This window comes from Otolemur garnettii, unplaced genomic scaffold (genome assembly GCF_000181295.1).
Source record: "Otolemur garnettii isolate 467f Iridium unplaced genomic scaffold, OtoGar3 scaffold00021, whole genome shotgun sequence".
NCBI lineage: Eukaryota > Metazoa > Chordata > Mammalia > Primates > Galagidae > Otolemur > Otolemur garnettii.
Genome location: NW_003852416.1, coordinates 24,718,464 through 24,733,426, shown reverse-complemented (window position 1 = coordinate 24,733,426; position 14,963 = coordinate 24,718,464). Strand labels below are relative to the sequence as shown.

General features: G+C 38.4%; 1 protein-coding gene across 3 annotated transcripts in view; it reads left to right on the top strand.

Moving 5' to 3' along the window:
- Window positions 1-14,963, top strand: part of ENTPD1 (ectonucleoside triphosphate diphosphohydrolase 1) — a 195,116-nt gene that overhangs the window by 34,487 nt on the left and 145,666 nt on the right. For 2 of the 3 annotated variants that reach the window (XM_023511601.1, XM_023511600.1), the window contains exon 1: window positions 1,328-1,435. The exons of the other annotated variant lie outside the window; for it this stretch is intronic. In XM_023511601.1, coding sequence (XP_023367369.1) covers window positions 1,420-1,435 — 16 coding nt within the window. In that variant the 5' untranslated portion in view covers window positions 1,328-1,419. Of the gene's footprint in view, window positions 1-1,327; window positions 1,436-14,963 lie in introns of those variants that run through there. 3 annotated transcript variants of the gene reach the window in all.

The window sequence follows — 14,963 nt, the reverse complement described above, 5'->3', positions numbered from 1 at the left end:
GCCCGGCTATTTTTTGGTTGCAGCCGTCATTGTTGTCTGGTGGGTCCGGGCTGGGGATTCGAACCCGCCACCTTAGGTGCACATGGCTGGCGCCTTAGCCGGTTGAGCTATAGGTGCCGAGCCTAAGCTTGTACTTCTAATCTGTGTCCTGCCTGGTTCCTTCCTGCTGTGATGGAGACCAGGGCCACAGGGGCCTGAGGGGTTGCGACACACCTCTATAGTCCTTAAGGTGGGAACCTGACTAAACAAAATAAAAGTACAAAAGCAGTCATGAATCCACTATAAACACTGTTGAGTTTTACAAATATCCCATCATATCACTTAATAACAATTTTACCACAGTAGGACAAATATCAAACTAATATTTGTATTAGGGATGTAATCTACACTAGCTCTGGAAAAGGCATCCATTGGATTTTCATTTTGTATAATTAGTTGTTATTATAAATACATAATCGAGTGACTGTGACCAGTTGGTAAGATAAAGTTTTGGTATATAGCTTCAGATCTTTTAAGGCATCAAAAATTTATTGATCTCTTACTATGTTTTAGATAGTGTGCGAGATAACAGAGACGCCTAATGTAGAAAAATCGGCCTCTGACCTTACTCAAGTATGACTAAAAGTTTCATGGAGAATATATTTTCTATATAGAGTCAAAAACAATCCTTAGGGTTTAGAAATGTAATGGTTTATATGAAGAAGAATGTCTTATCATATAATTGGCTTTAGATGCACATTCTCATGCTGGAAAGATAATGTAGAAAATTATGAACTTGGATCAGGTAACCATATCTATATTCCCATTTTTCTCATTCATTAATTCAACTATTCATCAGATATTTACTGAGAACCTATATAACAGGAGAAATTGTGTTAGGTAGTGGGGAGCATGGCAGCGAATAGGAGAGACCAGCACCCTGTCTTCTATCTGTGGGAACATGAGCAGTTGGCTTAACTTCTCCATGTCTTTAGCCTTGGTCTTTAGTGTAGACTAGTTGTCTGAGGTTTTTTTTACAAAGTTTCTTGTTATCTGGCTTCCTAATTGCAATAAGTAAATAGCTTTTTTGATTGTAGCCAAAATTACTTTTTCAAGGGAGAAAAGGGGATTTCTGTGAGAGAGAGGAAGAGGGAAGTCTCGGGAGAGAGAGGGAGGAATGAGATTTGAACATACATTGCTTCAAGATTACAGAGAGTTACAATCAGAGGAATCTTTCGAGTACTTTTGGGAAATGAGCTGCTGAACTCAACCAAAGGGACTGGCGGGCGGCTTTAGCCACTCCCACACCCAAGGGTCTGTTATATCTCTGTTCCTTGAGTACCTCTCTCACTGAGACGAACTACAGCAAGCAGAGACTGAAAAAACCCCCAAACAAACCCAAAAAACGAGGGAAAAGGAAGAAAACAAAAGCTGCTACTTATGGAAGATACAAAGGGTAAGACCAAAATTGATTTGATCTGAATCCTTAAGAAAAAAAAGAGGAAAAGCCCAGATCAAAAGCAAGTACTTGAAAGAGCAAGAGGCAAAAAGCCCTGAATGAACTTTCCCACCCTCTTCCTTCTGAGAGGAGGCAGAGAAAGAACTTTGGGAAACTTTATAGGAAGCGGAGCCCAGGGTTGTATGTAGTTCAGGATGGCTCTTTGGCAAGCTGGAACGACTTATAAATATTCATTATTAATTTGATCTGGTTTTTTAGATGCAAATGACTTTTTTCAGTCCCCTTGCAGTTTAAGAGGCAGCTGCCTCATCTACAGTCCAGAGTCATCCAGCCTTGGATGTGTACTTTAGCGTGTTTTGTAGAAGATACTGGGCTCTGTGTATAGATTTGTTTTGTTCTTGAGTTTCCTGCGTGCTTTCCTGTTGTGAAATTAGTAAAAGCTTCTGTGCTGGGAGTTAGACAGAGGAGGCAATGTGGCAAGAGGCTGTTACCACAGACCCTAGAGTGTGTCTTCTAAAAACCTGAAGGTTTCGTAAAATGTGTGTGTGGGTGGGTGGGGGAGCTTGTATGTAAGGGGAGGGGTGCGGGAGAGCTGACAGATGGAGAGAGGAAAAAGAATAGTTCTGTCTTCAAATAGCAGGTTATGTCTGACTGACTACATTTAGATTTTGTGTAAAACCTACAAGAGCAGCCTAGTTTGCACAGATGGTGTGCAGTCTCTGTCTTTTACCTCTTTTGGGCATTTTCTGCCAGGATAGAGAGCCAGCTGCTTGCCAGCCTGTGGGAGCCAGGAAGAATCTATGTAGCAGTGAGGGAGTATAGAGTTGCAAACCTTCTTCATCATCTCTGACTTCTAATGTATAGAATGGGAAGAACAGGATGAGTAGTCAACAGATTTCTTAAGGATTATAATAAGGATAGCTGTTAATATTAAAGTCTCACTTCTGTCCTGGGAGCTGCACTAAACATATTACATGTGCTATTTATTGTTATTCTTTATGATTTACCTTATAAGATAAGTACTATGGTTGTCACCCCCTTTTCCAGATGACAGATGACATTGCATTACTGAGAGGGTAGCTCACTTAGGGATGACATAGTTAGTAAGTGGTGAATTTGGATGTGGGCTTTTCTACCCACCCTCTCCACCCTCACATTGTTGTTCTGCTTTTTCTGGTGCCCTAACATAGATTCCCAGTTTCCAAATCCTTAAAGTGCCTGAGGAAATGAAACTGATGAATCTCAAGTCTGTGTAAGAATTTGTACTTTGCAATGAAGTTCACACACATTTTTCTCATTTGATGCTCATGTCTATTCTCTGTGGTAGAGAAGCAGGTATTGTTATTATGGCTTTTAACAAAAGGGAGAAGCTAAGGCCAAGGTTAGATAACATGAATCACACAGTTCATTGCAGAGCAAGCCCAGTTATCTCTGAACTTCTGTTCCTACAACCAGCTGGGCATCACTGATGCTTTCAGTTCCCCAAGGGAACTACTCCTTTCCTCACTCTCAGATGGTTGCAAGGCCTATTTGGGCCTTTTTCCCCCCTTTAGTCTGGAGTCAGCCTGCCTGGGGTTGAATTCTATCTCCACCATTTACTCTATGCCTCAGTTTCCTCGTCTGTAAAATGAAGAGTATAATAATAACATCTGTTTCATAGGGATGTTGTAAGGACTGAATGAGGGATTCATGCAAGGTTCTTAAAACAGAGCCTGAGGTATATGCTGAATAAATCACTCTCTGAAGCCTCATCTTGGGTGTTACTCCTCTTTTTAAGCCTTCCATGACCTTTCAAGCCTAGATTAGGCCTCATTTTGGATGTTTCTTTAATACTTCACCATTTAAGCCTAACGTGGCACTCATCATCTTTGTCCACATTCCTGTCTCCTGTACCATCTTCCCCTCTCTCCAATTAAAGTTTATTTAATCACCTTTGGTACTTCAGCGTGTAGTGCAGTTTTTTTCTTCAGTCTCTAAATTCATGGAAACTTTAATGTCAATGTGGGCAGGGTGGTGGGAGAGGGGCCACAGTCCTGATAGAGGAACAGGAGGCAGCTGCAAAATGGTGCCCATGTAGTAATCCCGGAGGGTCTGGTGCCAGTAAGCCATTCAGGGAATGGACAATACCAAATACTGATTCAGGAGGAGCCATACATTGTTCAGTGGTCAGTGGTCAGGGTGGCATTGTTCCATAAACTTCTTCACAAGGTCAAAAACAAACACTACAGAAGTTGGCCCTGAGTAAAATCATAAAGTACATTAAGTTTTTTTTCAAGCACCCTCCCTTTCCTCTTCCTGGAATATCATTCAGACTAATTTGGCAAATATTATTGTGTGTCTATCATTTGTATGTCCCTATGCCAGATGCTTGAGATATAAACAGTTTGCTGATGGTCTAGTTGGAAACACAGACATATTCACGACCTACTCTAATTGAAACCAGACTCTGTGAAGTGCTAATGATAATAGCTAGTGTTGATTATTATGTCAGACACTATAATGTTTGTATGTGTTATTTTGTAATCTTCATAAAAACTCCATAATAGTGGTTTCTAAAACCACTTGCCCAAAGTCATGCAGATATAATAGGCAGAGGGGGAACTTTGACCCATATAGGTAGGCTGCAAAGCCTGGGATCCTAATGGACAACTTCTGCCTCCCTAAGAGCTGTAATAAAAGTCAAAAAAAAGTGCCATAATGTTGTGGCACATGCCTGTAGTCCCAGCTACTCAGGAGACAGGGTCAGCAGGATTGCTAAAACACAGAAGTTCGAGGCTATAGGATGCTATGATCATGCCTTGATTAGCCACTGCATTACAGCCTAGGCTACACAGTGATACCCCTATTTTAAAAAAAATAATAATAAAAAGAAAATTCCACTGGAAACAAAATAGGGAGTGATGACTTCTGGAAAACTTGTCAAAATATGGGATACTTCAGTTGTATCTAGAGTCTGGTGCCTATGACAACAATTCCCTTCCTCCTCCAAGCAATGCTTAAAGGTCTTTTACCAAAACTAGCAGTAAAAAGCTCTTTCTCATTTTCTAAGTTCTGAGCAGGCAATCTACTATTCCTGTCCATTGGGAGATTTGAAGGCAGAAGTCCAGAGTTTATCTTTGTAAAGGTGACCAAATAAATCTTTACAGAATATCAGTATATTAAATGATTTCTTTAATCATGATTGTCCTGCATGATAAAAATGTATACCTGGTAAACAGTTTTTATAAGTGATTGTGATTGGTATGCTTTTACTTGGCCAAACTACATTTTAAGAGTGTTTTTTCCCTTTTGCTATGTTTTTGGTTGCTTCTCTGCTCTTTATAATCAGTAATTTTGCTCAAGGGTAGTAGCATTTAATCCTACCTCTACTGTCTAGTGGTACTGGGCTTAGCCTGTGCAAAATGATGGTGAGGCCAGGGGTAAATTGCAGAGATTCTGTTCCTTGCAGTATTTTGGAGGAAGGCCAAAATCAAGGGCAGTTTCTACAGTGAAGAATCATCATACATATATATATATATTTAAGATAGAGTCTCACTTTGTCACCCGTGGTAGAGTTCCGTGGCATCATAGTTCACAGCAACCTCTAACTCTTGGGCTCAAGTGATTCTCTTGCCTCAGCCTCCTGAGTAGCTAGGACTACAGGTCCCTGCCACAATGCCTGGCTATTTTTAGAGATGGGGTCTTGCTCTGACTCAGGCTGGTCTTGAACCTGTGAGCTCATGTAATCCACCCACCTTGGCCTCCCAGAGTGCTAGGAGTACAAGCTTGAGCCACGAATCATCAAAGGTCTTGATGGTTTGATGGAATTGTGGAAGAGAAGAGGCACTAGTTTTGTCTCGGTGATGTGTGTGTGTATGTTCTAAGGCAATGCTTCTCAAATTTTAACATGCATATAAATAGCTGGGGATCTTGTTAAAATGCAGATTCTGATCCAGTAGCTCTAGGGTGGGGCCTGAGATTCTGGATTTCTAATAAATTCCCAGGTGATGATAATGCTACCCCCCCCCCCCATAGGCCATACTTGGACTAGAAATCTGAAAGGCTCATTCCATGCTTATTCTTAGGGTTTAGTTTTGTACCAACCAACCAACTCCTTCACCCAATCTGCCCCCTCCACCAAGTTACCACTTTGTGTCACTGATCAACTAGCTGTTATTGCAGGATAAAGGGAAGCCTAATTCGTTTATTCATTTAGCAAATACATGATCTAGAACAGGAAACTGAGGCTCCCAATTTACCAAATCTAGAAACAAATCTGAATCATCAGCACAAACTATTGTTAGGCAAAAAGGCCTTGTGTTGGATTTTCTAAATATTTCCACCTTTTCCCCTTGGCTCTAAGTTGCCCTGAGCTTCCCTTATTCTCTGCATTCAACTTGAGAGGTATTGGAGCAGAACAGGGAGCTAGGGATGGCAGGGACTCAGGGCTGTGAGATTGGGAGCAGGGAATTATTCCCTTTGTAGAAGAGGTGAGAGTAATCCTAGGAGCAAAGGAAGGAAAGTGGGTGCAGAGAGGACCGATGACATTTCTTTAGGTTTAGTTTAGAAATGAGAGCATTTGAGGAGAAAAGAGTTGTTGGGAGTAAAGAAATCTAGGGTAGAAGTTGTCAAACGTGTATGCAACTTGCAGTTTTTATGCAAGTAAAACTTACAGTTTATCATAGTGACATTAGAGACCCAGGAATAAAGGCAGTACTTGCTCCCAGGAATAAAGGCAGTACACAAAGAGGTGTTTTCTTTTGATTCACAGAAAGAATGTGAACAGTTCAGGCTTATGCTTGTAAGCCTAGCACTCTAGGAGGCTGAGGTGGGTGGACTGCTTAAGCTCAAGAGTTCGAGCCCAGCCTGAGCAGAAGTGAGACCCTCCCCCAATCTCTACTAAAATCAGAAAAACTAGTGGTATTTGTGGCTACTCAGAAGGCTGAGGCAAGAGGATCACTTGAGCCCAGGAATTTGAGGTTGCTGTGAGTTATGAAGCCACGGCACTCTACCAAGGGTGACAAAGTAGGAAAAATACTCTGCCTCAAAAAGGAAAAATAAAATAAAATAAAATAAATACAAAATAAAAATAAAATAGAAAAAAGAATATGGGCAGTGCCTGTTGCTCAGTGGGTAGGGCACTGGCCCCATATACCAAGGGTGGCGGGTTCAAACCCAGCTCCGGCCAAACTGCAATAACAAAGATAATAGCTGGGTGTTGTGGCGGGCCTGGAGTCCCATCTACTTGGGAGGGTGAGGCAAGAGAATTGCCTAAGCCCAGGAGTCGGAGGTTGCTGTGAGCTGTGACAACCACAACACTCTACCCAGGGTGATAAAGTGAGGCTGTCTCTATGAAAAAAAAAAAAAGAATGTGAGCAATTCCTTTGTGTGTATGACGATAGAAGTAATACAACACATCCCCATTAAAGAAACTTTATAATATAGATTAGGGAGGGGAAGAAAAATAATCACTTTTTGTATTTTGGTGTATTTCCTTGCAGTTTCTTTTTATAATGCCTGGATTGTTTCTCTCATTGACATTTACTTGAGTAGGACCTTGAAAAATTATGAGACGGCACCATGATCATTAGGCTGTATATACAATTTTAAAGGTTGGCATTTACTATAGCAGTGAAGCACAAGTCTTTTCCATTTTATAGCATAGTCTTTGTTAGCATAATTTTTATAGTCGTGTAGTTTATTTAACAATTCCCCTGTTATTGAACATTGAGGTTGTTTGCATTTCCAATAAATGTCTTTGTGCAGGAAGTTTTTTCCATATGTAGCATTCCATTCTGAGGATAGGATCCGAGAAGTAGAATTACTGGACTAAAACTTGTTAATGTTTTTTAAAATTCTTGATTATGGTTGCCAAGTTGCATTCCTAAAGGGTAGACCTTTTGTGATCCCACAAGCAGTTCCTGTTTGGCTGCATCCCTGACAGCTTTGGTGTTTTTGTTTTGAAATGATCTTATCCACTTGTTAGACTTTTTTAGTTTGTATTTATTTCTAGTAAATTTGACATTTCTCACATGATGTGCTTCTTCTTTTGTATATTGTTTACATCCTTTGCAAGTTTATAACTTATTTGAATTTTATGTTTTTAAGTTAATTTATATGATTGTTTTGTTACATAAGATATTTAAGTTTTTCTGCCATATTTTAATACTTTTTCTGAATCTGCTCTTAATGTTTTCATAAGGAGATTTATAGCTATGAATATAGGTTAAACACTTTTTTACATATGATGTTTTCTTAAGTAGTTTGATTTTGCATTTTTATTGCCTCTTTAATACAGGGTAAAAGTTTTTAAGTTCTTTTTTTTTTGAGACAGAGCCTCAAGCTATCCCCCTGGGTAGAGTGCTCTGTTATCACAGCTCACAACAACCTCCAACTCCTGGGCTTAAGCGAGTCTCCTGCCTCAGCCTCCCAAGTACCCGGGACCACAGGCGCCCGCCACAATGCCTGGCTATTTTTTGGTTGCAGCTGTCATTGTTGTTTTGGCGGGCCCAGGCTGGATTCAAACCCACTGCCTTAGGTGTATGTGGCTGGCACCTTAGCCACTTGAGCCACAGGCGCCGAGCCCCAGTTTTTAAGTTCTAAATGATTTTTGGTTTTGTTTAGGTTATTATTTTTTCATTTTATTTCATAATGATTAGAGAATATGGCTTTATAATCTTTGAGGTTTTCTTTCTTTTCTTTTTTTTCTTGAGACAGTCTCACTATGTCACCCTCGGTAGAGTGTCATGGTGTCACAGCTCACAGCAACCTCAAATTCTTGGGCTTAAGTGATTCTCTTGCCTCATTCTCCCAAGTAGGTAGGACTACAGGCACCCACCATAATGCCCAGCTATTTTTTGTTGCAGTTGTCATTGCTGTTTAGCTGGCCCGGGCTGAGTTCAAACCCACCAGCCTTGGTGTATGTGGCCAGCGCCCTAACCTCTGAGCTACGGGCACTGAGCCTGAGGTTTTCTTATAACTAAGTATTTATGGATTTGTATAAATGTATAAATACTTGTGAATAAGATATATTGTTCTTAAGATATACAATTGGATATTTATTAATAAATCCAGTCTTTCCAGTTACATGGTAATCTATCCCCAACTGTAATATTCTTCAATGTAAAATTGTAGTATATATGCATTTACTTTTGTGTACTTTATTGGTACCCATGAGTTTTCAGTTCCAGAAAAAAATGAAATAAGAGTATTTTTTACTGTGGCTATTTAGAAAAGAGAGATGGAGAGTTGGGAATATAAAAGGAAGACAAAGTAGATGCAGAGGAGTAATTCAATAAGAAAGATGAGGTAACATTTTCTGATAGTATCTTAGAGAATTGGACCTTGGTGGCTATGTAATTTTGGGTAGTACTGAATGGACATGGCAAAAATTTCTAAGGCTTCCCTCCCAAATAAGGGCATGCCCAGGAGGCCAGAATCAGAAAGTGGGTTTGGCAGGAATTATGAGGTGGGAATCAGAATTTCTTGAGCTATTTAGTCAGAATGATATTTCTCAGGCACAGGCATAGGTGCAGAAAGACATTTGAAGAGAGGTGTCATCAGCAAAACGAGTTTTTAGGCATTACACTGAAAAGTCATGGAAGAGAAAGTTTCCAGTGAACAAGGGTGGGTAAGTAGAATATGAATAGTTCAGTACTCATATTTTATAATTTAAGCTTATAAAATGTTGATACCATCTTTCCGCTTAATGTCTTTATTTTGATGTGCTTAAAAATAAACATAAGAGTTTTTCTCTAGATTCTTCTTTCTTTTTATTCTTTTTTGGCTAATATATATTAACTGTGGTAGGCTGCAGAGAATTCCAGATCCTAGAAGTTATGAGTTACAAGTGGAAAAGAGTCTTCGCAGATGTGACTAAATTAAGGATTTTGAGAATGGGGATATTATCCTGGATTATCCAGGTGGGCAATCACAAGTGTCTTTGTAAGGGGGAGGAAGAAGGAGACTTTAACATAGAAGAAGGCAGTGTGACCACTGAATCAAGATACCTTCACTGCTTTGAAAGTGAAAGAAACAGCCACAAGGCAAGGAATACAGCTCCATAAACAGAAAAAGGCAAGAAAATGGATCTCCCCTATGGCCTTGGAGGGAGTTTAGTCAGTCCATGAACACCTTGATTTCAGTCCAATGAAACTGATTTCAGGCTTCAAAATTGCAGAACTATAAGAGAATAAATGTGTGTTGTCTTAAGCCACTGAGTTTGTGGTATTATGTTACAGCAGCCATAACAAACTGATACAGTAAGTGTTTAATGAATAGAAGTGGTGGTGGCGGCTTTAGTTAATGTACAGGTTTATAGTGTGCATTAGAGATACTAACTCAGTTCTCAAACAGTCCTATTAAGGTTGGTACTATTTACTGTCCACATGAGACACTGAGGAATAAATAGTTAAGGTATTTATTTGACATCTTTTTGGTAATACTGGTAAGTGTTAAAGTTGAGATTCAAATCTATAGTTGTTGATATTATTGTTACTGGGAGTTATATAATTCACATATACAATTCACTCACTTAAAGTCTACAATTCAGTCATTTTTAGTATGTTCACAGAATTGTGTACCACCAGCACCACAGTCAATTTAAGAACATTTGATTATCCCTAAAAGAAACCCTATACCATGAACGATCACTCCTCATTTCCTCCCTACCTCCTCCCCACCCTTCTTCTGAATCCCAGCTAGGCAAACACCAATCTATTTTCTGTCTCTACAGTTTACCTATTCTGGACATTTATTTCATATCATTCCATTAAGTGGATATACCACATTTTATTTATTGTTCATAGTTGGTGGATATTTGGGTTGTTTCTACTTTTTGGCATTATGAATGATGCTGCTATGAATTTGCACCTACTTTGTGAGTGGACTTAAGTTTTTATTTCTCTTGGGCATATACATAGGAGTGGAGTTGCTGAGTCATTCATTTGAGGACCATCCAGACTATTTTCTAAAGTAGCTGTACACCAGCAGTGTATGGTGATTCCAATTTCTCAATATCCTTGGCAACATTTGTTATTATCTATCTTAGATTATAGTCTTCCTAATAAGTAGGCTATTAAGTGGTATCTCGTGGTTTTGAACATCTGTCTATGTGCTTAGTGGGCATTTGTCTATCTTTTTTTGAGAAATATCTATTCAGATCCTTTGCCCATTTTTAATTGTTTTTTTATTATTAAGTTGTAATAATTCTTTATCTATCTTTTTCAGATACATGATTTCCAAAATTTTCTCTCATTCTGTAGGTTGTCTTTTCATTTTATTAATGGTGTTATTTGCAGTACAAAAGTTTCACATTTTGATAATGACCAATCTATCCATATTTTCTTTGGTTGCTTATGTTTTAGTCGTCATATCTAAGAAACCATTGTCTAATCCAAAGTCATGAAGATGTATGCCTGCATTTTTTTCAAAGAGTTGTATAGCTCTTACATTTAGAGTTTTGATCCCAATTTGAGTTAATTTTATATATGTTATGATAGAGGTCCAAATTCACTTTTTTTTTGGCAAACGAATGTCCGGTTGTTTTAGCACCATTTGTTGAAAAGACTTTTCTTTTCCCCAGTGAATTGTGTTTGCACTGTTGTTGAAATCAATTGACCATAAATATTCGAGTTCATTTCTGGACTTGCAGTTCTACTATTGATCTGTATGTCTATCCCCATCTCCATCTTCCACTGTCTTGGGTATTATAGCTTTGTAGTAAGTTTTGAAATTATAAAGTGTGAGTCTTCTGATTTTATTTTTCTTTTATAGTATTATTTTGGCTGTGACAGGTTCCTTGAATATACGAATAAGTTTTAAGATCAGCTTGCTAATTTCTGCAAATAAGCCATCTGATATATTGATGGACATTGCATCAGATATATAAGTCTTTTTGGAGAATATTGTGATCTTAAAAATATTAAGATCACTTACTAATGTTAATTATAAATGTATGATTTCTTTCTATTTATTTGGTCTTATTTGATTTTCTTCAATGATATTTTGTAGTTTTTAGAATATAAGTTTTACGTTTCTTTTATTGAATTTATTTCTAAGTATTTTTCTCTTTGATGCTATTATAAATGTAATTATTTTTAAAGTTTATAGATTTACTTTTAATTACCTTAATTACTCTAATACTATACTCCTTATAGATTCTGTAGCAATGGTTCAAATAATGACTACTTCATGCCCTTAATACAATTAAGGCACTTTTAATACAATACTGTTGCCTGCTGTCTGTTCATTTCTATTCATGTTTTATATAGTCTTTACAGTCCATATTTTGATGAACTATTGAGATAATTCCTTTATCCACTTTGTCTTAAATTCCCCCTCTCTTCTATTTGGCTGATATATGTCATGTATCTTTATTTTTAATTTATGTGTATCATATATTTTTTAGATGTATTTCTTTAAACCATTGGCTTTTAAAATCCAGTTTGGGCCTCTGTTTTGAGAGAAGAATTTAAAGAGTGCACATTTATTTTATCTGCCATTCTTGTTTTATTCTTCCTGTTTTTTTTTTTTTTTTTTTTTGAGACAGAGCCTCAAGCTGTCCCCCTGGGTAGAGTGCTGTGGCATCACGCTCACAGCAACCTCCAACTCCTGGGCTCAAGAGAGTCTCCTGCCTCAGCCTCCCAAGAAGCTAGGACCACAGGCGCCCACCACAACGCCTGGCTATTTTTTGGTTGCAGCTGTCATTGTTGTTTGGCGGGCCCAGGCTGGATTTGAACCCACCACCTTAGGTGTATGTGGCTGGTGCCTTAGCCACTTGAGCCACAGATGCTGAGCCCTTCCTGTTGTTTAATGTTTTCTTCTATTATGCTTTTTGCTATACAGACTATAGGCTTTTGTTATTTGTTTTTACATATGTTTCTGCAAAGCTATGGATAATAGACATCTTTTTTTTTTTTTTTGAGACAGATTATCACTCACTTTGTTGCCTTCGGTACAGTGCTGTAGCATCATAGCTCATAGCAGCTGAAAACTCTTGGGCTCTAGCAATTCTCTTGCCTCAGCCTCCAAAGTAGCTGGGACTACAGGAATCCGCCACAATGCTGGGCTATATTTAGAGATGGGGTCTTGCTCTTGCTCAGACTGGTCTCAAACCCGTGAGCTGAGGTAATCCACCTGCCTTGGTCTCTCAGAGTGCTAGGATTATAGGCATGAGCCACCGTGCCCAGCCCAGACATCTGATTTTTAATTCTACCTGTGGAAGTCTTAAGTTACAAGAAAAGCAGTCCTGAGCTTAAATTTATCTTAACATGACGATGAAAATGAACAACTGCTGAACCCTATTATGAAAGAAGGATTAAGAGCTTTTGCTTCCCTGTGTCTTCCTTTCTTATCTTAAATATTTAGTATGACGACATTATAAACTCCAATATTGAAAATTCTGTCATCATTTATCACAGGGGTTTTCCTCTTCATTTAGATACTAATAATTAAGCTTATCCCTCCATGAATTTAATGAATTTCAGTGTAGCTCTTATGCCAGTGGTTCTCAGCCTTTCTAATGCTGTGGCCCTTTAATACAGTTCCTGTGGGTCACGACCCACAGGTTGAGAATGGCTGTCTTATGCCTTTCCCCACTCTTGAGTCCTTAATCTTGATTCCTTTCATAGTGATCTAGTAATCATACCACAATAGTTTTTTAGAAAAGCCATCAGTGTGGTTAAAGAATGACAAGTTGTCTTAAATATAGTAATCTTTTCCCCTCAAATCATTGGAAATATTCTCCATTGTCTTGAGAAGTTTGATGTAAAGAAGTTGCTGTAGTTTGAATGTGTCCCCCAAAGGTGTATTTTCAAAGCTTAATCCCAGTACAGTAGTATTGGGGGATGGGGCTTAATGGGCAGTGTTTAAGTCATGAAGCCTTTACCCTTATGAATGGATTAATGTCAATTGTTAAAGTGCTTGAGGATGCAAGTTTGGTCTTCGCTCTCCTGCTATCCTGCCGTTTGCCTTCTGCCATGGGATGCTGCACAGGAAAGCCCTCAACAGATGTTGACCCGTGATCTTGGACTCCTAGCCTCTAGAGCTATAAGCCAAGTAGACTTCTATTTATAAATTACTTAGTCTATTATAGTAATGGGCTAAAAAGTTGAGGACAATTGTTTCTCAGCCTGAATGGTCATTTTTTTCTTGAAATTTATTACTTTGATCACGAGATATAGACTTCCTTTTATACATTTTGCCTGGAAAGTGGTAAACCATTTTGATTTCCAAATTCAGGACTTCTTTTGCAGCAAGAAAGATTTCTTCTGTCATGACTTCAATCAGTGCTCCTGCTTTGTTTTTTTCTTGTTCAGGGACCTATTATTTGGATCTTTAAACTTCACATTTCCTCCCTCCTTCCCTGCCTCCCTCCTTTTTTCCCTTCCTCCTCCTTTCTTTCCTTTTTTTCCTTTCCTTCATTTGTTTTTCATTGAATTCTGAGAACAGTTTCCTAAGATTTTCTTCTACATTACTGATTTAATTTTACTTTACTATCTCCAGTATAAACTTTCATTCAGCTATAGTGTTTTTGGCTTCCATGAAATTTTTTATCTTAGTCTGTTTCTTTTCATAGAATGTCCCTTTGTTTACAGTCCTCTCTTTCCTGAATCATATCTATTTTGCTGGCATGCTTTTGCTCCATTCTTCTTTATACTTTCATGCAGAATTTTTTAATATGAGGCCTTAACCGTGTAAGAAAGAGATTCTTTTTTTTATGCTTTTACAAATGAATGTGTGTGCTTTTCACCTTATTCTAAAAAGAATTTAAGGAAACATTAGGAGAGATTCATCCCAGTCTAATGTTAGAAATGGCTGGAATGTTTAGACTGTCCATGGCTCCTGCAGATTCTGTTTGGATCTTGGAAAATTGCAATTACCTAGATTGCACTAGATCCCTATCTAAGTGTGGAATGACATTTAAATCCTCTAGGCAGAAAGGGTGACTCAAATCCAGGAAAGAAGGTAAAAGTTCTCTTGTTATATGTAGTAGTCATTTTTCAGAGGAGAGAGAGACCAGGGCTGTCATAATTCTCTATCTCATTGTTCAAAGCCTTATGTAAAGGCATTCAGGAAGGACCCATTTTTTTGCTTTTGCTCTTTCTCCACTTAGAGAAAACCACTGTTGAATTGGGGAGTGAACTCCTATTCCACTGCTTAGCACTTTTCCTGAGACTTTGTTGTATAATAGTTCTAAGGCCTCTTTGTACTCATGGTAAATAGTGTAGCTATTTCTGGGAACAATGTTCCAGACAGAGTGACTAGAAAATACAAAGTCCTGAAGAGAAATTAAGTGTTTAAGGACCAACAATGAGTCCATTGTGGTTGGAGTGGTAAGAGTGAGGAGGTGAGAGCAGAGAGGTAGGCTTGGCTTTATCAGAATGTCTAGGGTCTTGCAGGCTACTGTATAGCTTTGGCTTTTAATTATAGAACAATGGGAAACCACTGTGGGAGCTGAGCAATGGAATGGCTTTATCTTTTATGTTTTAATGGAATCACTCTGGCTGCATTGTAGAGAATAAACTTTTTTTTTTCTTTTTTTTTT